The 26937-nt window shown below is 46.8% G+C and overlaps 1 protein-coding gene across 10 annotated transcripts in view; it reads right to left on the reverse strand.

The window, feature by feature from the left end:
* stxbp5l (syntaxin binding protein 5L) overlaps positions 1-26170 on the reverse strand; it is a 68059-nt gene extending 41889 nt beyond the window's left edge. For all 10 annotated transcript variants that reach the window (XM_057033196.1, XM_057033179.1, XM_057033168.1 and 7 more), the window contains exons 1-2: positions 25243-26170; positions 14476-14573 (exon numbers count right to left, since the gene is read on the reverse strand). In XM_057033196.1, coding sequence (XP_056889176.1) covers positions 14476-14573; positions 25243-25410 — 266 coding nt within the window. In that variant the 5' untranslated portion in view covers positions 25411-26170. The remainder of the gene's footprint in view (positions 1-14475; positions 14574-25242) is intronic.
* Positions 26171-26937: the final 767 nt, after the last annotated feature.

A 26937-nucleotide genomic window follows, 5' to 3' on the forward strand; every position in this document is an offset into this window, starting at 1 on the left:
TAATGCATTAGCATTGTGGTTGCAGTTAAATCAATCAGCAATATTTGATGGAAACAGCAGCACAGGAGAAGAGCAGAGCTGATTTATTGTGTATGACCACAGGGTGGTACAGGGTGGGACGAGGGGGCACAGACAACTGCGGTCCTCACTAAATGATCAGCCGCAAGCCTGCTGTGGATAAACAGACAAATTAGCTTCAATCATGAATCCAGACACCACACAATGGGCAGTAATCAGAGCAATGTGTTTATCTCAGCGCTGAGAGCTCAACCTCACCGTCTCTGAACGATGACAACGGTGTTTTTGTTTGTTTGGAAAAGACAACAAGCTGAGAAAAGAGCCCGAGCGGCGGGGAGAAGATGGGCTGGCTGCATTTACGGGATCCAAATTTTGAACACTCTTTGTATTGCTGTATATCGACTAGTCTCCTCTCCTGGAATATAAAAAGGCCAGATAATAAACAGGAGCAACACACACACACACACACACACACACAAACAATATTAACGCCACCAAACTGCTTGAAGCAGAACAAAGATTGGATGCAAACCATGAGTAAGTTACCTTACAAATCTGAAAACAAAGCTAACAGCTAAGCTGAGGAGCATTGAAGTGTGTAACTAATGACGACAGGAGGGGCAGAAGAACCCTTCAGTACACACACGTTAAATGTAAATATCCCGTCATGGATCTAACGGAGACAGAAGGAATGAGCCAAAGAGCTGAAATGGACAAAAACAATAGCAGCACATGAGGGTTTTTAGCCCTGAATCTCTGCCAGCTGATTTGACGGCCTGCGCCACCCCCCCCCCCATCCATCAGGTTTGGGGGGGTAACCGCTGCCTAAGCGGTGGCGGTGACGCAGCAGCACGCCGACCTCCGCGTTGGCCTCATACGGTACATTGGCAGCAATTTAGAGATCCATCATCACAAAGATGATTGTAGGAAAACTGGTTTTGGCCATTGACCCTCAGGAAGAACACGACTAGCGTTCGCTCGGAATTATTTAAGCACATGTGAAATTGCCTTGAATGACTAATCCTTAATTAATTCCTCTCGTCTACGTGCAATTGCGTGTTTATTCATCAATCCGGGCTGCTAATGAATCGGTTGGTGTGGGATTCACACAAAGAAGGCATGGATCACTGTAAAGATCACGGCCGCTAACGCGAGTGGACGCGTCGCTCCCCGCCGTCCTCTGATGAGACAGAAAGAGGGAGGGAGGCATCTGTCTTCTTTAGGCTCTCATCATTTAAAGACGCGCACGTGTAATTGGCTGTTTGTCTCTCTCACATCATTGTGATTAGGATGCCAGCGCACACCTGCTCTCCGCCGGCCTTCGCCTCCAGACCAAGGACACACTCGTCAGCCCAAGTCGAGGCTGGACGGGTGAGAATTCGTAGTGACACGTCTACGGGACGAAATGTCAAACTAAGAGACGCGTTTTTCAAATTGTGGTCCCGTGCGTTTTTTTTCTTCTTCATTTGCCTTTCTCGTCTTTTGACTGCATCTATTAAACAGCTATACATTTTTTCAATGCTTCGTTCTATATGTTAGATGTTGGTGATGGCCTCATGGGGTTTTTATGATTCTAGTCATTCCAAAAATGACTATTGTGAATAAGCAACTATACAGGCGTTTACCCTCAGTGCATGCGATTGTGCAGCCCTGACGTGCAGCTCCGTGAGTAATTAACCTGCAGATAACCTCCTTTGAAGGGCTATAATTGGCTCTCCAGAAAGCAGAAACACGTCTGAATTATAGAAATTTCTTAAGGTCAAATAAAATAACAACATGGCAAATATAGCAGAATGCATTAGGGGCACCAGCAGCTTATTAAAAAAGTAATCTATTGGTTGTTAAGATGATAACAATCCCAGACCTGGAGCTGCTAGTGTGTTAGCAGCTAATGTAGCTGCTGCTGAACCAGATCGTCTCCCTCCTGCTGATATGATTTGTCCATTCACCTATTTTAAGGTAAAACAAATGTCCTCTTTTTCAGCACTCTATGCAGTAAATTTAATGAATAGATGCTAATGATTACAAACATCATTAGCGTCCTGGTGACTAATTAACGACATCAACAGTGAAGTCGTAGCGTATGGCGCAGCCATGGAGGATTCGGTGTGCTAATGTAACATTAATGGTCGGACGCTGGTGTCCACACCTGCCAGGCAGAGCTGCTGCTCTTTTACCCACGCACAGGGTCAGTATCACTGCATAAATATTAATGTCACATTTGACGAAACCCCATTCTTATGTGCAGAATTATAGCTGCCAATCGTCTGAAACAAAACAGTTTTTCAAAAACCAGCCTGGGTTTATCACAGCGTCGGGTACGAGGCTGCCGACCTTCCACTTGACAGTCACACAGAATCAGGCAGATATGAGAGGGAGACACACACTCGATGCCAGAACGCGACTTGACAGCAGCAGACAGCGATACAGCTGCTTCTAGGCTTTTTATAGACGCTAGCCCCGTCATTACTGCTTAGAACGCAGCCCTGGCTGCCTTTCTGCCGGCCCTAATGGCTTTTTTTTGTCTCGGCAGAGACGCTGTGAGGAGAAAGACAAACAGGGCTGACAGTAGGGGTGCGAGAGGGGAAGTTAATGATGCCGGTGGTAAACAGGGTTAAATGGAGTGGAATTGAGAGGAAAGGGTGAACGGATGAAAGATGGTAAAAACAGTGGGCAAAGGTGGGCAAGAGTGTGTTCAGAGTGCACGTTTTGTCACTCGTAATTAATATGGATTCAAAAACAAAAAATTCTTCAGAGGTTTTTATTTCGGCGGTTTAAAAATTCCATTTCCACGACGGTGTAGAGGTGAGGAAAGTTGGAAAAAATAAGCCACCGTCTGTAAATGAGGTGGAAATCAACAAACAGAAACCAATAAACCGGGAAAACCGTTTGCCATTTACTGCCTGTTTTTGTACGAAAACACAGATAAATTTGGGGGCACACTTGACAAAATGCGCCGCTGATGTTTTTTAAAGAGCTTCAGGGAGGTTTGGAAGTCTTATAATGGGGAACATTACCAGAATCATCCTTCTGCACAGCGTTTGAATAGGGAGGAAAATTAATATGGCTTTAACACTTCTCCAAACACAGCCAAGGACCTTCCACTTTAACATTTTAAAATGCAAATGTAAACCTAATCCTAAACGCAAGGAAGCCAGCTTGAATGATGTAAACGTGTGGGGGAGTTTATCCATGAGATCCACGCTGCTTCGCTGTGCGTTTCACATGTTTTGCATGCGTGTTTGAAGGTGGGAGCCAGGATCTGGGATTTCACATGATGATGTCACTGATTCGCTTCGCTATCCACATTTAGATATGTAAAATATCCCATTGCACTCAGACTGAATGTGGAATTAGTTATTCTCTGCAGTGTCTTCGATGTTTAAAGCTTAACAACGGAGTAAAAATCCTGAACCAATAATTCAGATCAGTCCAACGTTGCTAGCTTACTTTGCTAGCAGCGATATTAGCATTAGCCACCTGGTGGAATTCTGCGGATGATTCCAGAGCAGCTCTACGGTGGGTTTATCTGCCGGCTTGTGGACAAATCTCCGGTTCTTTCGCTGCTACCAGAGCAGCTTTCACCTGTTTGGACAAGCTGCTCCTCTCTCATCACTGCTGGTGAAAATAAATGGAGTCGTTTCATTGATGACTCTCATAAACAAGCACATCGAAGTGCAAACAGATGTTTTATTCGACGACAATCTGTGACGATCATCAGGGGCGTTTACCTGTGTGTGTGTGTGGTGTGTGGTTGTGTGTGTGTGTGTGTGTGTGTGTGTGTGTGTGTGTGTGAAGCTTCTGCTTCATGTTGAATGTAAATGAAGGAAGTGTCTACTGTACAGTTTTGAACGTTAGCGCTTGGCTCCGATGACGGCCATCACGTCAGGGCCAAACGCCGCCGTCCTCCCACGGTCGTGTGTAACGAGGTTACTGTATCTGTGCTCGCCCTCAGCCTGGCGCCGCCGACTGTGTCGACGCGTTCATCGGGCAACATCAAAAAGAGCCGAGGAGGTGGTGGCGGCCTCTCGGGGGCTCGTCCGGTCTCCCGCAGCCCAGCTTTGGGGAGCTGATTATGTTAATCAGCTCATCTCCACACATTCAGACGTCTTTGGATCAGCCGTGTTCTAAATCAGCCTTTCATCTTCATTGAAATTCTTCTCCTTTTGGCTTTTGTCTCCAGGCTGGACGCAGCGAGAGAGACGTTAAAATCTTAAACTATTGTTTCTGTCCCTCCTTCTACCCCCCTTCCACACACTCACACACACACACACACACACACACACACACACTGCTCTCATTCCCCTCTTTCTGTCTTTTAGTGGCTGCTTTGAAATGTAAACTGTACGGCTGACAAACGGTGAGTCACAGTGTGGGAAGATAAATCAGCCCAACTTTGCCAGGCTGCCAAGGACCCATCTCCCTCTCTCTCCCTCTCTCTCTCTCTACCTCTCTCTCCCTCTCTCCCCCCCCCCCACCCCTCTCCTCGCGGGCGTCTTTACGTTCGGTGTCGTGCTTACACCTACACCCAACGCCTGCTCACATGTGGAGGCGGCCGACCCGCCCGGCCAGAGCTCAGAACATCTCCCACCATCGTCCTCGTCCTTGTTTCGCTCCATGGGGGGGGCTGAAAACCGACTCATTCGCATCCAATAATTGATTTAAAACACCGGAAGTGAAAGTATCAAACGAATAATCCACGTAGACCAACAGGACATGTGGTCCGTAGCTGTCAGTTCACAAAGCTGAGTGAAGATGAGGAAGATGAAGGACGGCAGCGTCTCATTGTGATGCACGTCAGCCAGGACGGGCACGACAGTGAGTCCAGGAGCACTTAGAGCTCATGATGGTTCCGATGGTCCTCATGACAGTGCTCCTCATCACGTGACAAGCTGCCCAAAACAGCAAACAAACAAACAAACAAACAAACAAACAAACAAACAAACAAACAAACAAACGGCCTCTTTCTTCCTTGTTTGCAGCAGACAAAGCGGCGCCTCTCTCAGCCTTTACGTGGACGCTGTTGCCGCTGCTCGTTCCCGCCACTCTACCACGACGCGTCCACATCTGCCCCTCCTCTGCCCGCCGCGGCGCCACGCTCCCGCCGCTGTTTCGCCATCGCGCTCAGCTGCTTTTCTCGTCCGCATCTTCTCGTTTTTACAGCACGGCAGTCGCCTCTTATCTGTCACAGGGAATTTGTTTCTCCCTGATCACCCCCCCCCCCCCCTTAGAGGCCAGAGGAGCAGATAAAACAGGCGAGCCCACGAACGAGATAAGAAAGCAACTGGACAGAGCAGCAGCAGCTTCCTGTTCCTGCTTATCTCCATTGTCCTTTAAGGTACGACAGGTTTCTTTCTTTTCTTTATTTCATTTATTTTTTTTAAAAAAGGGGTTATTTATTTCCCATCAACCCTTGACCTTTCTCGCATTCATCTGCACCCGTGCGGGTCCAGCAGACCCGGGACGCTGCCCCCGGTGGCCACGACGACTCGGTGGCGGGGGGGGGGGGGGGGGCGTGTTGGCGTGACGGGGACGGAAAAGAGGCAAGAGCAGAAAACCTTTAGTCCAGACAAATGAACGCGTCTGACAGCTGCAGGCCCAAACACCGAGGTGAGAAATAAAATTAACAAGGGAGGCAGCTGGCGCCGGCGAGGCCCTTTGGCGAGGGTCTGTTGTTTTGATGATAGGCAGGGCGAATTAATGAGATATGATGCGGCGCCGCGCCGCCTCACCTTGCTGCGTGGATGACGGTCACGATGCGTTCGCTGTGCTCGCCAGGGACGAACGTTCGTGTCGCTCCCCGCCAGACGCCACAAGCAACGGCGTGCTCAGAAACCCGTGCACACAATACATCCCATGATGCCGTGAGGTTTTTTTAGATCAATTCTAGGACCTGTTAGTGTGCACGGGCCCGTGCGCTGGGGTGCAGGGATCACGTGGCGCCTTATTGCGTTTAGCTGTGAGACCCGTAATTTCTTCCTGATGTCCGTCGTTGTGTTTGTTTCCTTTATCTGATAAATGAAACAGATGGTCACGTGCATCTGGCCTGTCCACATTAGACGTTTGGGGCTACGTTTCCATGGCAACCTCACAACACCAGGCCCAATTCTGGCCAGTTTTGAGGTGGAACTTTGGACAAATTCCGACTGAAACAACAACAGCAACATTTCAGCGGGTTGTTATTAGACGTCCATGAGTCGACCCCCCGTTCCCGTACAAAATGATGAATTTTCCTTTTTCAATTTTCAAAAACAGAAGAAAAATCCTGGAAACGCTTGACTCACTGTCGCCGTTCGCGTAGTTTAACAGCGACGAGTCTGACGGGCCCTTCAAATTTGATTGACTTCTTGAAAGGGAGAATTGTTCAAACGCGCTCCCTCATTATCCTGCCCGAGTGTTCCTGACTTTAGTGGCGGAACGCAGACACGGATCTAACCGGCTGCATCCTCCGCCGCGCTGCAACACGCACTCTTCCGTGTGACATCACCGGAGGCTGATAAAAAAGCAGCGCGGCTCTTTGTCTCTTATCTGTCACGCAGCCTCACGAGTGCCAGCATCCTTTTATCCCTACACTCGTCCTCCCCGCTGAGACGGAGACAGCTATACATTGTGCGCTAGTTTGAATGTGAAGGTAGTGACAAAAGCGCATGTATACATTCAACACATGCACACAGAATGTGGAGAAAGTGACAGCGGCCCCGGTACCAATAGACCAAATTCTATAATTCAGAGGGGTGTATGAGCAGATCTGATTAAATACTTATTTGCAGTGTTTTGGGGCTGCAAAGATGGAGAATTTCTGTGCATTACAGTGAAATAAAGCAGTCAGACTCCAGCTGAATTCAACAGAGAATCAGGCTACGATGCACAAAGACCCAATAACGATGACGACGGAGGTACAGCGAAGTCAAGGTCACAGACAGACTCCGTGCAGCAGGATGTGCTCACACATTTTAAGGTAGATGAGCTAAGGTAGCACCGTCTACATTGTCAGCACATTACAGCCATTAATGCTACTCGCACAGTTACAGAGTTACATGCTGAGAAAAGTCTTTGCAGTCGACTTTCAGCTGAGGATGCAGCTGAGCATCGATCAGCGTCGCCCCGGATACACGACCTGCAGCCGTTCGTCTGCTCAGAGGAAAATAGAGAGTAGAAGTCTCGACTTTACAAGTACTTACAGGCTAGACGTGCACGTTAGCGATGTGGATCAATTAGCAACTCAACTCATATTAACTGTTGTCATCTACAGATGGGGGATGGTGAGCAGCCCCTTAATGATTCTATATGCCAATAAATTTACTTAAATTTGTATGTTTTACTATAAAATAAATCCAGCAGATCCTGTTTGGAGTTACAGATCAATATATGCTAATGCTGTTAGCATGCTGTAGCGCTCGGAAGCTGCTGGGTGACGGTAAAATAGAGAGAAAGCAGAAAAAAGCCTTTTTTTCCTGTTTCCTTGACAGAAGTCAAGCACTGTTTGCAATAAAAGCAATGAAGGAGAGTTTATGTGGAGCGATGCAAACAAAAGCATAGATGATTCTATTTTGTAGCCGTCACTGATTTAGCCCGTGGATCTGCCATGGATAATTGCAGCTTGACTGTGCTGCACTCCAATTAGAGTGCAGATGGTCCTCAGACAGGCTGGTGAAAGGAAAATGCTGTCACACGACACGCCAGCGAAAGAGCCATTTGCTTTGGAACCCGGGATGTGTTTTCCATCAGGCGCCGTCCGCCGCCATCCAGCTATCCGCGGCTGAAATTTGGGGGTATTTTCGCTCCAGCGTCTGACTCTGGGCTGGTTCCAGCCACCTGTTGTGGCTGCAGAAGCCTGTCCTCGTGCACACGTGCCACCACAGATGCAGCCCAACCACACCGATGTTTTCTGCCTTCCTGTTGTTTTTGTCTAAAACGCCTCGCTGACGGGTTCGCTTGAGTCCGCCGGATTTGGCAAATGGTGAAGCGCACGTGTGATATTTGTCCAGAAGACCTCGGTGTGGGCATGTCGGAGCGCATGTAGCGCTGCGAGCCCGAGGGTCGATGAGCAACAAATCTGAGCCAGTTTTAGGTCGTTTTAGGTCGCTGGGGCTCCAACTTTTCTTTTCCTTTGTGCTTTTCTCCTGACTTCTTTCTGCCATTAATCTCACGTTACAGTAATCTGAGAAGCTTCCAGCGACCTTTGTGTTGTAAAGGTCAGCAGGCTAACAGCATCTGATAGAAGCAAAGGTCAGTCAGCCCTTTCTCGTGTGCAGCCGTGTTTCTCTGAATCCAAATCAGTTTTATTTCCTCCTCCATCTTCCCACTGATGTCAATGTTACTTTTCCCAGTCTTGTTGATGTTCCATCAGAGGAAGAACAGAACTCGATTGTTCAATCCCTGCCGGCACCGCAGGTGGTCCTCACACAAGTGACTTAATATCATTTTTTTTAAATCACTGCTTCATTCTGTAGAGTAAATCTGGCTTTTCAACACGTCTGTGTGAGACTCTCGGTTCTCTGAAGAAGCCAGACGATGCATCATTTGGCCACCAGTTCACAACCTCCACCAGTGGCATTTACTATATTATTCCCAGTGCTGCTATTAATAGGCACCTGACCTTTAATTCCTCAACTACATTAGCATCCCTAGCAGAGTAGAAGAAAGGCCAACAGAGGAAATAAACACAGGGATACGTGTTCAAATCCAGTATATAACAAGTGTCAGATAAACTAGCTAAAAATCAGACAGGGAGAGTCGGGAGACGGGAATAACTTCTCCAGCCATTCCATCTTCCTAACCACGTTTACTTCTTCACTAGCTATACTATCGAGCCACTGGGGGCGCTATAGTCTCCTCCAGCAGGCAGTGGGTGAGAACGAACCCCTGACCCTGGATAAACGCATCACATCCTCCAAATCTCCATATCTTCACTTCCACAATTAAGATGGAGGTTGATTCAGCGGACATAAATCATTTATTGTCTAGATGCAGCGAACGGCCATGAAAGTAGGACAGATTCTGGATATCTGGCCCTGGGCAAGAAAAAAACCTGAAAAAGAGCATCAGCACGTCAGTATGTTTAACACCGAGGGGGCTACAGACAAAATGAACACAGTCGCCCTCTGAAGCTAATGACCAACATTAGCGCAACGATCCACCGTCCTGACTCCCACCGCTTCTCCTCAATCGACCGACCTTTTTTCCAGCACATTTTCACCAAATCATAGTTTTATTTCAGACGTTCAGAATCAATCACCGAGAAAATTTATCAGCTGATTATCTGCTCGGCTAATGTGAAGGCAAAACAGCAGAGAGCTGCAGGGAGGAGAGCAAAATGGAGATTTGGGCGTTTAAATTAGTTGTTTCTTCTTTGGTTAGTAAAAAATACCCAGCAAGGGGGCGTGGCCTTACCGACGTACGACATATCGCAGCCACACCAGAGAGAGAGACAGAGACAGAGACAGAGACAGAGACAGAGACAGAGACGGAGACGGAGACGGAGACAGAGACAGAGAGAGAGAGAGAGACAGAGAGACAGAGACAGAGAGAGAGACAGAGACAGAGACAGAGAGAGAGACAGAGACAGAGACAGAGACAGAGAGACAGAGACAGAGACAGAGAGAGACAGAGAGAGAGAGAGAGAGAGAGAGAGACAGAGACAGAGAGAGAGACAGAGACAGAGACAGAGAGAGAGACAGAGACAGAGACAGAGACAGAGAGAGAGAGAGAGAGAGAGAGAGAGTTTAGAGCAATTCAAGCAAAAACAATCACAAATTACAGCAATTAATCCCAGCAAAACAGGGTATTAAAGGATGCATGAGGAAGCATGAAGATAGTTGGGAGCTCCGGCATCTTCTCCGAGTCCTCTGGAGCCGTTTGTGTAATCTGGAGCGATTTGAATAACACAGCATCGCCACGTGCACGCGAGCACGCAGAACCACACACAAACAGCTTAATGAAAGACAGAAATACAACCGGACCGCATATCCATGCCACCGAGACTTCAGAGCAGATATCTGTCTTCAGAATGAAAGCGTGTGTGAGCGCGCGCACGTGCATGGGTGTGTGAGTGAGTGAATCAGTACATAAAATTGCACATGACGTGAGCTGTACTCAAGGCCAGGGGAAGTGAACTGCATAAATCACATCAGCAAGACAGACAACGTTCTAAAAAGGGAGGAGTGAGGTTGACACACCGGTGGGGGGGCCTGGGGTGGGGGGTGGGGGGGTTGTTTGTGTCGTCTCACCGATGCCACAGCAGAAATGAGAAGGTAGAGGGAGCATTTAAAGGTATCTGGGGCATCTTTCATGTGTTGGGTTTAAAACTAGCTCTTTAGCTAATCTGATCAAGCGGACAATTGCGAACTAGCTGGAAATTTGGCTCTAATCCCATCAAAGGTGCCGTCGTAAATGCTCAGCGTAGCACAATTTCATCTAATTTTATTTACATAGTATCTGTCAGGAGAGAAACCTAGAGCCCGGCTCCCCAACACGCAACAGTTCAGGGGGAAAAAGTACCTTTTAACAGGAAGAAACCTCGAGCAGGACCGGGCTCATATGTTTCCTGTAGGTTTTGTTTTCTGCGATCTTTAAATGTAAATCATTTCCAATGAGGGCTTATTTAGAAATATACACTTAATAAAAAACAGTTACATCATGTACACACAATGGCCTGGTTACCGAATTAAATACTAAGCAAAGCTCACTTAAATAATTAAAGATTTATTCGCTTTTTAATTGAAAGCTAATTTTACACGCGTATCTGGATGGTTAATTTGAGTTAATGCTGTCTTCACAAGCTAATCCTCGTGCAATCAAATTGCTGTGATTGGTTGCTATATATAGGCTTCTTATATATGGAATCCATCTTCCCTGGCTGTTTGACCTCACCAGGACTGATGGAAGCATGACTGGATTAGAGAAATGAGACAGAAATCCTCAGCCAGGATGTTCATTATTCATCCGTGATGTAAGCATATATGGCGAAGCTAACGAGGTCAAATTTTCATCAGAGGGGTGCATTAGCAAAAGGCCTGTTAAATATACACCTAATTACAAGCAGAAACATGTAATCCTGAATCCAAATAAACGCACCTGGAGGTTGAGGCAGGTTGAGTTGGAAGGCCTGAGCTGAGTTTGTGTCGGCGGTGAAAGATTGTCCTGAATCGCAGCTCTGTGGGTGATAAAACACCCCTGATTTTGATCTGCGGAGCAACTGATGACGCTACTGACCAGACAGTCATCAAGCTAGTGGGCCTGTGACAGTGTGACAGCGATGAATGCCTAATTGATGACTGTTTACCAACATGTAGGGCTGGATGATAACCACTAGGTTATCTGTTGCCCCATCAGTGTCGGCCGACTGTCGCGCTGCCACGTGTGCTTTGTTGCTAATTTTAACAAGTGAGACGGCCGGCTGTTGCACGTCCCAGTGAAACAAATGTTTAGCTTGATTTGTATTTGCAAAGCTTCTACACGACTGGGTCGGACTTCAGTATCAGAACAAAGACGAGTTTTCCACCATCTGCAGACAGTCTGATGTCAGTGCGAGTGAACCGCCTCCAACAGGCACTCAGCAGCATTTGGTGCCTTGCTAAAGGGAACCACTGCTGCAGCAATGTTCCACCACCTCTCCTGCTACCACCCCTTTTTCCAGTTTTTGATCTGCGGCTGGGACTCGGACCAGAAACCCTCCAGCTCCAAGCCCAGTGTGCTGTAGGTGGTTCGTTACCGCTGTAATTATGTTAGCAGTTACGCTAATCGTGTGAATGGAACAAAGCAGATCAAATCCCAGAGTTTGACCAAAACATACACTTTTGGCGTGTGAACAGACGGATTATGGACTAATCCATTTATCAGGAGTAGTTTTATTTACTTTATCACCTTGTAACCAGGCAGAAAAAGATCTTCAGATCTACAGTATCCTCTTTAGGCTGAGCTGTGCTAAATTCCGACAGCTGGAAACTGTGTTGGCATAAGAAGTCAGGATGGGCATTCCCAATGTTTATGTTTCACACTATCATGGCTCCACTACGCACGCACGCAGGCACCGTGCCGGAGGCTAATGCAATCTAACGCAATAGCTCTGCCATAAACGGGCCCTCGTGAAGGTTCTAATATACAGTATAACTGTTTCAGAGACTCAACTCGATAATGAGAGGACATTACCGAGTTGCCTAATAAAGTAGAAACCAAAGACAGACAAATTCCTGAGTCTCTATTTGCCTCACATGGTCAGATGCTCAGACCACATCTGCTGCTGTACAGGCGCACGAATAGAATCAATACAGTGGAACAAATAAGTCTCTCAATCGCATACTGAGGCGGGAATTGTCTGAATCCTCAAAAATGAGCGGCCAGAGCTTTGCTGTTTCATGGTCAAAACATTCTTGGATAAAAGTCAATGAAATCAAAGTGAACAAAGAAAGAAGAAGCTTCTGCTCCTCTCCTTCCTCCTGTTTGGCTCCACGGCTGCATATTTAAACTCCCCTCTGATCTTGACTGTTATGAGAAGTGACTGTCTATCAGACTCCGGACGATCCTATTACGTGTACAATTTACTGAAATTGCATCTACTTTCACTGCATCAACACACAAAGTGACACATAAAAAGATTACCGCGTGCGCGCACATGAATGCATCTGTACGTGCGCGCTGCACAGAGACACATGTAACACTGACGCAGGTACAATCTACATATAGATGCACTCGCAGCGATCCCAGACAGATCCAGCTCAAAAATAGCCGGGACACACACCCATACACCCTCCGTCTCTGCGCTACTTGCACTGAATAAACCGATTCTCAGCATATTGCACCCGTGCAGGAGGAGGGTGGGGGGGGGGGTGGGGGGGTTTGGGAGCCCACTGCAGAGTGCCACATTGCCAAGCCGCTGCGCCAAACCAGATGACATCGTCACTGCACCATTCACCATTGCAGGACCTGCCCAATTGTGACTTCACTGGACAGGAAACGCTTAACATGTCGACCAGCTGGAGGCAGTTTTTGAGTCTTGAATTGTTTGTGGACAGTGAGGAAGGAGCCATATTGAAGAGCTCAGAGATGCCTCGTGTTGGTCTTTCACAGTCTGCAGCAGAAGCCGTTAGCCTGACGCACCCTCAAATAACTCTCATGATTGCAGGGAATTTGATTCGATTATTTCTCCATTTCAATACAAAACATTCGCTCTACTTCATCCCATTTTCTCAATAATATTAAAGTCATCTGTATTGTTTTGTGTATATATAGACAAAGGCCTCCATGCCACGCTGGAAGAGGCCCCGCCCACCTGACCAAGTAACGGAACGATGATGTCATCTGACTGTTTAACCACAAGCTCTGAACACCTTGAGGTTAATATTTCTGTCACATGGCGATATTTGAGGAGGGGGTCTGGCAGAAGCACGTGTGGTCAGTCACAGTGGAAAAACAGGAAGCTGCTGTTTACAGGAAGCAGCACCCCAGGAGAGCCCAGGGCAGAAGTATCCCCGGGTGGGTATTTATGAGGAGCACGAGCAGCACACCGCAAAAGGCCGAACTATTTAAGATGATCATCACATTTATGGAACGCACCCTGGAAAGGAAGGGAGGGAACATCATAGAAGAGATGGAGATGGACCATGACACCAGATGAAAGGCTGAGGTTCAAAGCCTCGGGAGGACAAAAGAAAGCAACATTCAGTGAGGCTGTGAAAGACAATGGATGGTTGAATGAAATAAAATAAATAAAGGGGGGAAGTGTCCTCTAGACAGGAGGCGGTGGAAGGTGAGGGAAGTGCATTTGAAAGCTTGAAACTGAGGAGGGGGGGGCTGCAGGAGAGAGACTGTGACTGGCCACAAAGAAGGAGACGAGAGTGTGTGCTGCATGTCAATACAAATACTAAGTCAGTCAAGGGCTTCCATCCAGGTAAAAGCCTCATTGTCAGCCAGGCATTCATTACAGCAACAGACAGAAACAGATTCCAGGGAGGGAAGAGTAAAGAGTATCAAACAGCCACGTTGGCTTCTGCTTATCATCTAATCAACTCTCAATTCAGATCAAACGCCACGTGCACCGGTCACGTCCCTCCCGTCCCTCCATTTACCACCCAGCGGGTCCCTGAAGGCACCCTGAGAACCAAAGTATTGATGAGGAAGTGGACTCCTACCTGGCTCCCGCGTCCCCCGTCTTCCCGAGGCTGACCCTGGAGATGAGCTAGTTGACAGCTCTCGTGACATGAAAACTCACCATGTGAATTGGTCTTATGGGTGGGGGCAGGGGCATTTAGAGATGGGGGGGTTGTAGTAGGAGGTGACACTGTAACACAGCATGTTTCAGTTGTGTATAAAACATCATATTCCTTCTAAACGCGTTGCAACATTGTCGGAGGGGTAATAAGAGCAGCTCTAAACAGTTATTTCTAACAGTTCTTTTGCTCTCTGCTGCGGCTCCACAAACAGGACGGAGCGAGTGAACGAGTGAGGGTGAAAGGATACATCCGTATGCCGCCGGATCTGGAGCCGATGGCCAGGATCTTCTGCACGGGGTCGAAAGCCAAAGCGGTGGGCTGGTAGGGGAAACCATGACGCACCGTCTGCGGAGGAAGGAGAAGAAGAAGAAGAAGTGCATTTTATTTTGTTTCACTTTCATTTACGGGGCTCTTTCATTAGGACAGGGGGTCACTGTCCTCGCCGTGCACGCACGGGGGTGAATTAGCGATGAGTCATGAGTTCCCGGCTCTTCCTGCTCCTCTCCCACTGGGAATGCAGCTGTCTCATTTTGTAAAAACGCAATATCAGGTTTTTATGAAAATGGCCCTTTGAGTTCGCCCAAGAAGTGATTTTGAAATGAGCATTTTAATAATTGAAGCAAGTTTTTTTTTCCTGCAATAAATGGCGATTCCATGTGTCTGCAGTGGTAACCGGACAGTATGTCGAGTCTGTTTGCATGATCCTGCTCAGCAAAGCATGAAAATTTGATGTAGATGGACAGAAAAATTCTTTTTTTGTAGAAACACATTCCTACTTGCTTGTGCCCATTTATCAATAGAAGGAAACTTTCTGAAAGCAGGTTTCTTTCAGTAAACATGCCGATTCATATTGCGGACACCGTCGCAAGGTCAACATTCTTTTCTTCATGAGAGTTCAGGACGTATAATTACAAGGCAGAATAGAGCAATTGAATTGATTTGAGAGTCGCTCCAACATTCATATGCCAAGGTCTGATGAGGCAAAACAGCACTTTGAAGTGCAGCACATCCACTGCAGCTGTGTGCCATTAGGCACGCTGAATTTCCCAGCAGTGCCTCGCTTACAGTTGCGTGCTCGGGGGTTTGTAGGAGACAAAGACTTTACCAGGGCTGAAATGAAACCTTACAACGATTAAACCCTTTTTTACCGGCAAACTGCTGGGAGAGAAATGACTGTTGTGAGCTGTGCTACAATGACATGCATAATAAAACCCCACATTATAAATATTGAAAAAAGACCTTCTGGCTTTAACTTTCTCTCTATCTGCACACTCTTAAATTGTGTCTACAAGCCTGTGCAAGAGTATGAAATCCTCTGTGTGTCTGTTCAGCTTGAGTGTAAAAAGAAGAAGCGCACCTTCATTTCTGGAGCAGCGTAGCGTAGGTAGCCCCACCGTTTCAGAAAATATTGAAAATCTAATCATCAGTGTGAAAATGATCAAAAGAGAAATGGATTTAAGAGTGTTGCAGTGCTGCGGATGCAGAGGCAGCAGTTAGAGCATTAATGATACTCTGATAACTCCGTTTTCCAAGCCTTTCAATAACAGCGTCAACATTTTGGTTGATGCCGTTATTGATTCGGATGGGTTGATTTCCACCCTCGCTAACGCACGGTGTCAGATGTGAGGCACCTGTGTGCGTCACGTCACGCATCAGTCTGCGTGAGAAAGTCAGCAGACCCAAAAATGCAGCTGCGGACAGACCGTGAACGCGTCATGAATGAAAGACCTGCCCAGATGCACAAAAATTCACATGTTCATCCATCAGGTCTTGCCACGAGACCTCTGTAGCCCAGCTCTGGTGCACGGTTGCTGGGATACAGGCGAGCCACACCAATATATACATGAGAGCTGAAAAGTGGATGGAAAACGCTTTTCCTCGGGTGAATCTTAGAGCTTCTCATATATATTTTAAGGCAAAAGTCCATTTTTCCCCCTTCCGGGCACGGAAAGGGCTCTCTCCCCATTAGCTTCTCCATATAGGCCAGATTGATCCTATACATACCTCAGCCAGTCATGATTCTGTTGAGAGAGCGCCACGTTCTTTTATTTATTCACTATTACAGCATAGAAGTGACTCAGCACTATTCAAAGGTCTTTACACGGCTGTCCGCCTGGTATCAAAACACAAAAGCAGGAGAAAATAACCACGAGTCCATCGGTGAATTCAATATATACTTTTTATAACCACAGTTTGACAGCGGATTGTTAACTTGCTGAACCTGTTCCATGGCTGCCAGAGGCTGCATGACATCAGCTCTCCATCCACCACCTCCCCGTTTCTTCCCTACTGCTGTGCTGTTCCCTCCTCTACCGGCTGTGATGATGAAACGCCATGCAGACATGCTCCAGAACCCATTACCACCTCGTACAACCACACTCTCCTTTTCTCTCAAACAGATCAGCTGCAAAACTGGTCTAAACCCCCGATGCTATAAATAGCAACGAGCTCCAATATCTGTCACCACCTCCGAACGGTGCAGCTGCTGTACACCGACTGTCTGCAAACACACAGAGGAAATCTACAGTTTACTGCACCTTACTGAAGCTCAGGGCATCTCACATTTGATTCTTAAATAGACAACAGATCCGGCCACATTTTTAAAACATCGGAATTAACTTGCTGTTGTCACGCTGAAGGAAGCGTTTATTGATCCTGCAGGACTCCAAGTCTTTGTCTTCTTCAATAACACACACAGCTCGCTGCAAGCTTTTAGGGAATGCATTCGAGTTAGCATGAGCAGATGACTGATGGACTCTACATCCTGACCTTTCTGGTGCTTTGATATCGGATACATGTACCCACACAAAAACTGAAACAGAAGCACCGACGGGCAGTAAATAATGCACATTTTAGCCCAGAACAGCATCTTTACTCTCTTCCTTTAGAGGTCTACCACTGCAGCTGGCCTAAGTCTCACAACACAAAACCCCAAAAGGTTTTAAGTGTCACAAAAAGGACCAAAAAGCAAAACTGTTCACTAACTGATTTGTGTTTGTGTGACCTGAGCGCTGAGCCTGTAATAAGACTAAAAGCAAAGGCCACACCCTCGCAGGAATTCATAATTTCTGGATCAACATGAGCGATGGAAAGTTGTGGCCATTAGAAGCTATGATTTGTCTGCACGGACTTTAAAAATTTGCATCACACATCACCTGTGTGCATACAAATGACTAATCTTATCACCTTTTTAGCAGCTGTCTCCGTAGGCAAAATGTCAAGGTGTGAGACAGCGGAGCGGCGAAATGTGAAGTCTTCCCTCCGTGATTTCACTTTCCATTTAGGCTTCTTAGAGTCTGGGTGCCCATCAATGCAAACAGGGACGTGCACGGCTTCTCCTACCAGCGTTTGAAGCAGGATATTTTGAGGTTGCTCTAAAATTCTTTTGATCTGCATGGGAAAGGCCCACAATTGGTGTGAAAAACAGGCAAATAATGTGGGTAGATTAGAGGAAAGAAGCGGGAATGAGGGAAACAAGTGGAGAAAGTCGGCGGTTACACAACCCAGCAATTCTGTTGTAAATGAGTGGCTTTTTAAGTCTGTTTTTGACTTTTCAGCAACACTAAAAACACAAAAAAACATGTTTTCCATTCATGTGCGCTCAAACTTACATGTCAAAGAACATTCATATAAAATTGTATTCAATCATTGGACATAATTTCATGGGGATGGATGACAAGGAAAAGGCGGAGAGGAAAGTATGAGTAATAAAATGGTTTCATAATCCTGGTGTCTGATAGAGACAACTTTAAAGGTCATAAACATGTCAATAATTACCCACCAGCCCACCAGTTTTAATTTTAGAAGGAACTGTCAGTGAAATATTTGGTCATTTTTATTACTTCAACTCAATATTTAACCTCCAACAGAGCCGTCTGGGATAATTGTGCATTTATTAAATGTGGGCATTTGATGCTTTCATTTAAACATTTAAACTAGCAAGAGCTCTTTTGAAGACTTTGTTTAATTGATTTATTACATTCTACTTTGTGAGAAACATCACGCTCACCGCTGAGAGCTTTTCCATCCACACTGAAAAAAACCCAATGTAATTGGTAACCTGTACTCTCTTGCCATAAACCCGATAATAGATATTAACAAAAGCAATTAGAACGTGCACTCAAATGGAGGAAAAAAGAGGAAAAACAACCAAAATGCTTCACTGAGAGTTGGGTTAAATTCCGCAGACATGATTGCTTGGCACCAAATGGCACAAAGACTCAGTAACGGGCTCATGAAATTCATGGAGAGCCGTAGTTTCTGGTGTCTGACCGTGTGTCTGCATTAGTCTGTGTGTGAGCTGCAGAGTAACTGCAGTCATAGCAGCAGTGGATGCTTGTATATGAAGTTCTGAATGGAGGTTCTGCATCTATCAGGGGGACACGGGAACAGTTTCAGCAGGTGGTGAAATGTTCCGCTGCAGCTTTCAACACAATCTAAAGGTTCAGATGTGACTGTTGGTAATGATGTGTCCTCAGATAAAAGTGTGGGCTTAACAGACACTTGTTCTGCTCATCTTTCTATTACACGAGTGCACGGCGTCCCTGTGTGTATGTGGAGGAGGCGACTGTCCGCCGGGATGCTGTGTTGTGCTTTCGTGGGGTCAGAAACAGTTATGTGTGGCTCTGCCGTGGATGCGGGTTAACCCTTTAGCCGCACCAGCAGCTGTGTCAGTAAATCAGCCACAGCTTCAGAATCCAGCCTCGGGCTTAGGTGGAAAGAGCGCAGTCACGCGCTGCTACCCACAACAGCGTAATGCAACATGTCCCCGGGTTCCCTCATGGGAGCCCACCTTCAGATATGGTGGATTTTCACTGTGGTGCCTTTTTTTTTCCACATATCACCTGCATTTCTCAGTCAAGAAGCCACAGTATCATGAGAATCTTTGGTGTATTGTGTTGACCCTAACATGGGCGCCTTTGTTAGTCTTGCCAGTCCAGGTGTGGACATATAGATTAGACTGAAATCTCTAAATTAGAGATGCGAGGGTGGACCGGGTGACCTGTCTCAGCTGGTGAATGTTGGGGAAAGCTCACCAAGGACAACTAGGTTCACAGAAGACCAAAGAATGAGTGTTGTAGATAGATGTGAACATGGGTAAAGGCAGCGTGCGTGACTGAATTCAGTGTGGAAAGCGACAAAATAACAAATTATACATTTTGTTACGGAAGATATAAACATAAAAACATGACATTGCCGCTGAGTGAAGGAGCCGCATAAAGCTTGTTGTCTCCATTTTCAAGGATATGGTAGGAAGTAATAAAAGCATTACAAAAAAGTGCTTTACTTTTTTTAAATTTAGCAAACCTCAGCTCTCACATCTCGGATAAATCCGGTAAATACCGAGTAGCTGCTGTTAAACAAGCGTTATGGAAAAGAGCTCTTAGCTTAGCCATGAAGAGAGAAAAGAAACTCATGTTGGTTTAAAGTGTCTGCCGTTTGACGGTCAGCCACCGGTCCTGGTTGCGTTTACTCCAGCAGTCGAGTGGACAGAAAGGTGGCGAAAAGCAAGAAAGTGGTTCCACAAGCGCCCAACTGACAAACAAGCAGGAAAGGACGACGGTGGCAGCAAGGACGTCCTGCGCTAACGTTAGGTCACGGTGATAAATAAAGCCTGTGTATCTAACGGGGTTTTTTTGTCCGCGCCGCAGCTTGTAACTCGAATTCCGTGTGTGGCGTGAAATTGGCGAAAGCGAGCAGAGGCGGGCCTCAAACGTACAGCTGGCAAAAGAGAAAGTGCAGCGTGAAGATGAAGGTTTAAGTGTGAAAGTGAGGAAAGGTCACATGTTCCCCCGTTTCCTCCTCTTCTGTCTTCTGACAGGCAGAAATATTGGCAGGAATATTATCTTATTGTTGAATCGACTCTACTGTTTTAGACCATTTGCAAAGCATCTCTGCCCATTTACAGTATTTATTGGCCTTTACATGCAATCAGCGGCGAGTTAATGCTGCGGGTCAACAGTGGTTTAACGGCACACGATTGATTTCCGCCGTGTTCCTTCACTCCTTCCTTTAATATTGATGCAGCTCCGGAGGCGCTGATGGGAAACACAATCAAATTCATTTGTGGCTGGAGCTTTCACGGAAACTTTCCTTTCTTTCCTTTCATAAATCATGAACGACTGTGGTGCTTTCCTCAACAAGCACGACAGAATAACTCAGTTGCGAGGCGAAATAAAATCAAAATTTGTGCAGCACCGTCTGTTGGGGGGGTGGTGGGATGGGGACGGGGGGGCAGGAAGAGTTTTCTTTTTGCCTTTTTTATTTTTCCAGTATTTCCACACACACCACCTACAGGGACGGGACTGCAGCACGACTGATAAAAGAGCGTCTGTCACGGCCGGAGCTGAATAGAAGAAACAAAACAAGCCAAATACCTTCTTTTGTGGCGTAACGACGCCTTTTATTCACATCAGTTCCGAACTGAATTAATGAGACGCTGACTCAACAAGCGTCGTTATTTGTGGCGTTTAGCTGAACGTCTCCCATGGCCTCCCCCTCGTCGCCCCCTCCCCGCCTGACATCAGCTCCTCCTTAATTGATCCCACACTGTGGCTTCTGACAGGCGGTTGACACGCGGTAATGTGAGACTAGCTGGAAGTGAACCCACTGAATCATCACACCCGTGGAGCGACCTCACCGGGCTTCTGGTGAGGAAGTCAGGCGACGTCATCCTCACCAGCCCACCTGTCTGTCTGCCTGCCTGCCTGTCTTTCTGTCTGTCTGTCTGCCTGCCTGCCTGTCTGTCTGTCTGTCTGTCTGTCTGTCTGTCTGTGTCTGTCTGTCTGTCTGTCTGTCTGTCTGTCTGTCTGTCTGTCTGCCTGCCTGTCTGCCTGCCTGTCTTTCTGTCTGTCTGTCTGCCTGCCTGCTGCCTGCCTGCCTGTCTTTCTGTCTGTCTGTCTGTCTGTCTGTCTGTCTGTCTGTCTGTCTGTCTGTCTGTCTGTCTGTCTGTGCCTCAACTGCAACAATCCAAAAATGACATCAGCAAATGGGACTTTTACCACAAACTACAGTTATGATTCAATTTTTTTTAACAATAACTTGAAAAGGAGACTGCAGTCATTATGGGCCAGATATTAGATTACTTTAATCTGATTATGTCCCCCCCCCCCCCCCCCCCCCGGTCTGTTTTAACAAAAATATATTAAGTAAGAGAGATTAATTTAATTCGGTTTTATTGTTATGGCGGGAAGAGCAATTCATTTAAGATGCTTTACAGAAGCCAGGAGAGGAGAGGAGAGGAGAGGAGAGGAGAGGAGAGGAGAGGAGAGGAGGGGAGGGGAGGGGAGGGGAGGGGAGGGGAGGGGAGGGGAGGGGAGGGGAGAGGAGAGGAGAGGAGAGGAGAGGAGAGGAGAGGAGGAGGAGAGGAGAGGAGAGGAGAGGGGAGGAGAGGAGAGAGAGAGGAGAGGAGAGGAGAGGAGGCCATATGGTCCACTATGCATTCGTCAGTTGTTCCTGACCCCTAGATTTTTACTTACTATTACCATAAAATGCTAAATTAAATCATCCTATCCAAATAAAACAGAATATTCTGCATCAAACTAATGACAGGAAGACAAGCATCCCATCCAACACTGAGAGAAGATAAGAAGAGGAGGAAAAGAAAGAGAGAGTGTTTGTATGCAGCCTCGCCCAGGTGTGCTCAGGTGGGCATAGAGCCGGTATGAATTCAAAATAGGAGTAAATGAAAGAAACAAAAACATGAGAGTGCAGCTGGACAGGAGTAAACCCCAGAGCAGAACCTCAGTGAACATCAGTCCTCCTCAGCTATGAGAACGTTAGTTGCCATGACAGAATTATCGTGCAGCATTGAGCAGTCTGACAGAGACGCTCACATTAATGGATTTCTAAGTGACAGCCCCTTAACAGAAATGGAAATTGTCACTTCCCATTAATTGAAATACTATAAATGCACTTGAGAAAGGTGAGGAGGTAAAAATGGCACACTGAATATGAGCGGATTCATCCAGGCTGAAGACGTCTGGAATGCAAATGGAGCCACTGTGAGAGTGATGATTAGCTTTAACATCTGGCCGTTCCAGCTGTGAGTTTTGCTTCCTGCGTGTACAGTGTCTGTTTACTTCAGTTCCATTCTGCTTTTTACCGCTTAAAATTGGATATGTTGAATTTTGCTGCTGATTTTTTTTAACTGCTCCATAATGGAGGCAAATTACTGTATTTTCTGAATGTTTATAACAATAACTGTGATTATAAGAGATTTCTGCTGGCTACTCAAGGTGACCCCTGAGTGAGTCGTTCTAATCACAACATGTGTGTTGGGATACAAAGGAAATATACTCCCTTTGTGGCTGGAGTTCATCTATACTTTTAGAGCAGAATAAGTAACTTTAACACCACATTGAGTCTTTGCAAACATTACTGCTGTTAAAATCTATGTTATTTACTGCACACTGTTATTAGTAAAGGCTAAAAACATCTACAATAAGTCTCAGACTGGAAATATCTGTGGAGAAACCTGTACGTTGTCACCACAGGTGTCCACAAAATCGTACACCATAATAATAAATGCATTGTCGTGCAGTAAACCTACTTGCTCACTCCTTCATGCTGTGTTTTAAAAAGCTAATTTGCATCAAACAAAGCAATAATCAACCTTAACTGTCTGATATATTCCACATCGCCGCTCATCCAGGTGTCTGAAGGGAGACTTCAGAGCGCCTGGTGCTCTGTGGTCCACCTCCACTCAGGAGTGCTCCACCAGTCAGACATCTGGAGACAGCGCCATTACGATGTCAGCAGCCATGTTTACTTACAGCGTGCAGAGCACTCAGACTGGGCACATGTTTGACGAAGCACGCTCCGCTGCACCAGTAGCTTGTAACAGTCACACGAACCACCCCCCCCCCACCCCCCACCCCCCCGCCTCTGATCAGGGGTCTGTTTGCGTACCACAGCTTTAATGTCTGAGAGATTCTGAGGAGTAACACAGGTCATCTGCATTCTGTGCGTGCCCAAGCTCTCCATTCCAGCAGTCTGAGGCCATCACCAGGGAGAGGGTGTTAGTACAGTGAGTGATTTACGTGCACGCTCGAAGGTCTGGCTGTCCTGCCTCTTCCTGTTTCACTGTATCAGCACACTCACTCACTCATGCACGCGTGCTACCTGTCACAGAAGCACCGAGCGGCTCCTGCAACAAAGTGAGCTTGATGTGCACCTTTGCACACAAGCACGAGCGCCGCTTTTTTTAAAAAAAGAAACGTTTGCCATGTTTTTTAATGGCGACACTCTTCAATGAAACCTTGGCAACAAATCTTGAGACAACTTTAGAGCTTTTTAAAATATAGTTTTGGTGGTTTTGTGCATTTAAAGTATACAGATGAGATGGTGGTGATGTAATGTTTGGTTGAAGATGTTATCGCCCATCAAAAACAGATCTGCTAATGCTAACCCGCCAGGCAGCGTGTGCTCTCTGCTTAACGAGCGCCGATGCCGACCCAAAAGAGGAAAGAACGAAACCTTTGCTTTCCTCCAGATATCTTTCATTAAATGAAAAAGTGGTGAGGTGAGGAGTGCAGAGTAATGTTTGGTTACACAAATATTCGATGCATCTTCCCACACGGAGCAGCCGTGGCTAACTTTCCAGTGAAGTTAGCTACAGTGAAGAAGCCAAATCCTCCCACACGTTCTGTAGCACACAGACCCAGGAATCTGTTTTTAACAAGGATAACCTCACCGAGCAATATTGGGAGCAAAGCTTTGGGAACAAACCATTTGCTAATTTAATCAACTTACTGAATTAATTTATCTGTTATTGAGCAATCCAGGGTACTTCCTCTCAGCCAGAGAGCAATTAATGTATAGTGTATACATCATTTATTAATTGGATAAAGGTCACAGAAGATAATCAATTTCTGTGCGCCTTGTCATCATCGTTTCCAGCTGCCTCCTATCTAAAAATACCAAGTTTATTGCTTAAATTTCACACATATTTTCTTCTGTTTCGCATTAGCGGGTTCTTCTTGGCTACGATCACACGCCTCAGAATAGCTGTGCTGAGGTGATCGTGATTAGATTGTTTCACACTTAATTAATGAAGATGTATCTCCTCTGTCAGACACTCCCTCGCACCCACAGAAACGGGAGCGCACGCCTGCTTCCACGAGGCTTTTCCGGTCTAAAACAGAGTCCTGCACGGGACCATGGCTGTTCTTTTTCCAGCACTTTCTTCCTGTCTGCCTCCCTCGCTCCTGCAGCATCCTTTTCAGTTTGTGAATTAACTCCCCCCCCCTTCTTGTTGCTGCCCCCACTCTGCCTGTTAATAATACACTGTATTTCTGTGCAGAACCCATTTTCTGTTGGCCTCTACATGAATTATTGACCGCCTTATCCAGAAATGTACGTTTTTCCCCAAAGCCCGCCGAGCAACCGTTGCTGTCTGTCCCCCCACATTAAAAAATGGGGGATGCAACGGCGACAGAGGCGGCTATAAATACCACCCTCCACCCAACCAGCACATCAGCTGAGGACAGTATACTGCAGGCTCCTTCCGCTGGCTTGGCTGTGCACTTTTTCTTTTTTTTTACGCAAGCCAGGGACACCAGTTATGTCACCGTCCCTACACTGGTCGTGCCTGCGAGCTTTGCTGATGCATCGAGGATAGCTGCTATTGCATTCATCGGCTTTTGTTTATGTCGTGAATGCGCGCGCGCGCGTGTGTAGGCTACCGCAGCCTGTGCAGCCTGCTGACGAGAGGTTGCAAATTCACGGCGCACACGAGTGAGAAGCTTAAGTGTGCCCAAAACCACACATGCGCGCACCCGCCAATTCCATCCGCGAGAGCTGCTGTAATGGAAAATCTATCTCTGGTGGTGCTTTTAGTTGTTTTGGAAAATGATCTACCTGTCTAGTGATAGCAGGGAACAGTGAGTTATCCAACTTTCTCCCCAAACAGGCCAGTGGACGCTGCCACTAAACTCGCCCCGAGTTCAACTTTTACGCAAAGATCCAAATGAACTCATCCGCAAGGCGCGTCGGCGTGCTTTTGTCCACCCACCTTGCACAACTGAAAGTTTTCCGACACTAGCGTCTCCTGGATGTCGATCTCCTTGGGGGTTGGTGCCGCGGTGGGAGTTCCCGCCGCGCTGCCACACGATGGAGATCCCACGGTCCCTCCGGGGGAGGACGTGGTTAATCCGTCCAACACCTTACGAAACTTCTTCATTTCTCCGGGCCGCTCTTGTGTGTGCTCGGGTTGATGGGCGGGAAGCAAAAGGCGCCTCTGTCTTCTCGGGCTTCCCAGAGTTTGCGACCTCCTTTCGGATGCAGGACCCTGACTCGTCAACGCCTCTGGAAAACGAAATCGTCGCCTCCCAGAAGAAGGATATTGCACACACGCTCTCTTTTAGGTGCAATTTAAAAAGTCACAGAGGCACCTCATCTTGCTGTCTAGCTGCTGCCCACAAAATGCAAACGAATGCGTCTAAGTCAGGCTGATGTGAGGATTACAGCCCGCGTTGCAGATGCAGATAGGTCATGTCAGAACATGCACGGGCGGCCACTGATCATCAACTTCATCTTCCCCCTGTAACCTAAAGTGGAATCCACTCCCGGGTTTGCAGAGAAATGCGACGTCTGGACATAATCTGTCAACTAAGCAGCGATGTTTCGTAGCAGTCAGTCCACTCTGCACTTTCACAGCATGCTCTTTGCTGGAAACAGAAAAACAAGGAGGGGGGAGAAATCAACCTGAAGACGCAGAGACAATGCAGTTAAAACGCGGCTTGACTCCACGCTCGGGCCGGGGGGAGAAAAACAACTCAACCGTGGAGGAGAAAGCAGGGCAGCAAACAGGGAGAGGAGCTCGGTGCCGTGGACCGTTGGATCTGGAGATGGAGGCTTTTCTTGTAAAATCATCCAGTTGTGCGTAAGAGTCGCCTCCCTGCAGTCCAGAGGCAGGAGACGGGGGGCTGTCCAGGGTGCTGAAAATCATAAGCGACAAGCCCCGCCCACCGGGCACCGGCCCCGCCCCGCTCCTCCCCCTCGCCGCTGATTGGCCGAAGGCTGTAAATCAAATAGTGAATGACGAAGGAACAGAAGCTGGGAAACGAGATAATGGCTCAGCCAAAATGAAGTCAACAGGAATTCATCATTGCTGCTGCGAAACGGAGGGCTGAGAGAAGAAGGAGCAGTCATTTTGGAATTTTGATGGGAGCAACTGGAACGCTGATGGGATGTGGTGTTTGTTTCCACGTCCAGCACCAGCAGTTACTTCTGTTGTCTAAGGTGGACAAATGTGGTGGCTAGTCTCTCTGCAGGGTAACATATGTTTTCACTGATTTGGCAAATGAATGATTATGATTACCTGTGATGTCATCATATTATATTTTGCTAGGAATAACAAAGTCCAGCTGATCCTACATCAATGTTTGGAAAGAGATGACGGAAGCATCTGCTTGGAAATTCTATTTAACACAACATAAAAATCACATTTTCTTGTAGAGAAATGTACGTTCAAATCACATGTCCTCATAGCGTAGATGCGTTTAAATAAATGGAAAATTTTGTAGTGTATTTTGTTAACCGCAGCAAAGAAAACAAAGGGAAACTCAAAACATGCCTTTTTCCTATCCACATGCACACTTAATAAAGAGATTAAACCCAGAGCTGAGCTGGGATGGATCATGAATGAGTGTGTCTGTTAGGAAAATGTTGGTTATTAGGAACACAGAGTGATTATATATAAACCCAG

Source organism: Takifugu flavidus, chromosome 1 (genome assembly GCF_003711565.1).
Source record: "Takifugu flavidus isolate HTHZ2018 chromosome 1, ASM371156v2, whole genome shotgun sequence".
NCBI lineage: Eukaryota > Metazoa > Chordata > Actinopteri > Tetraodontiformes > Tetraodontidae > Takifugu > Takifugu flavidus.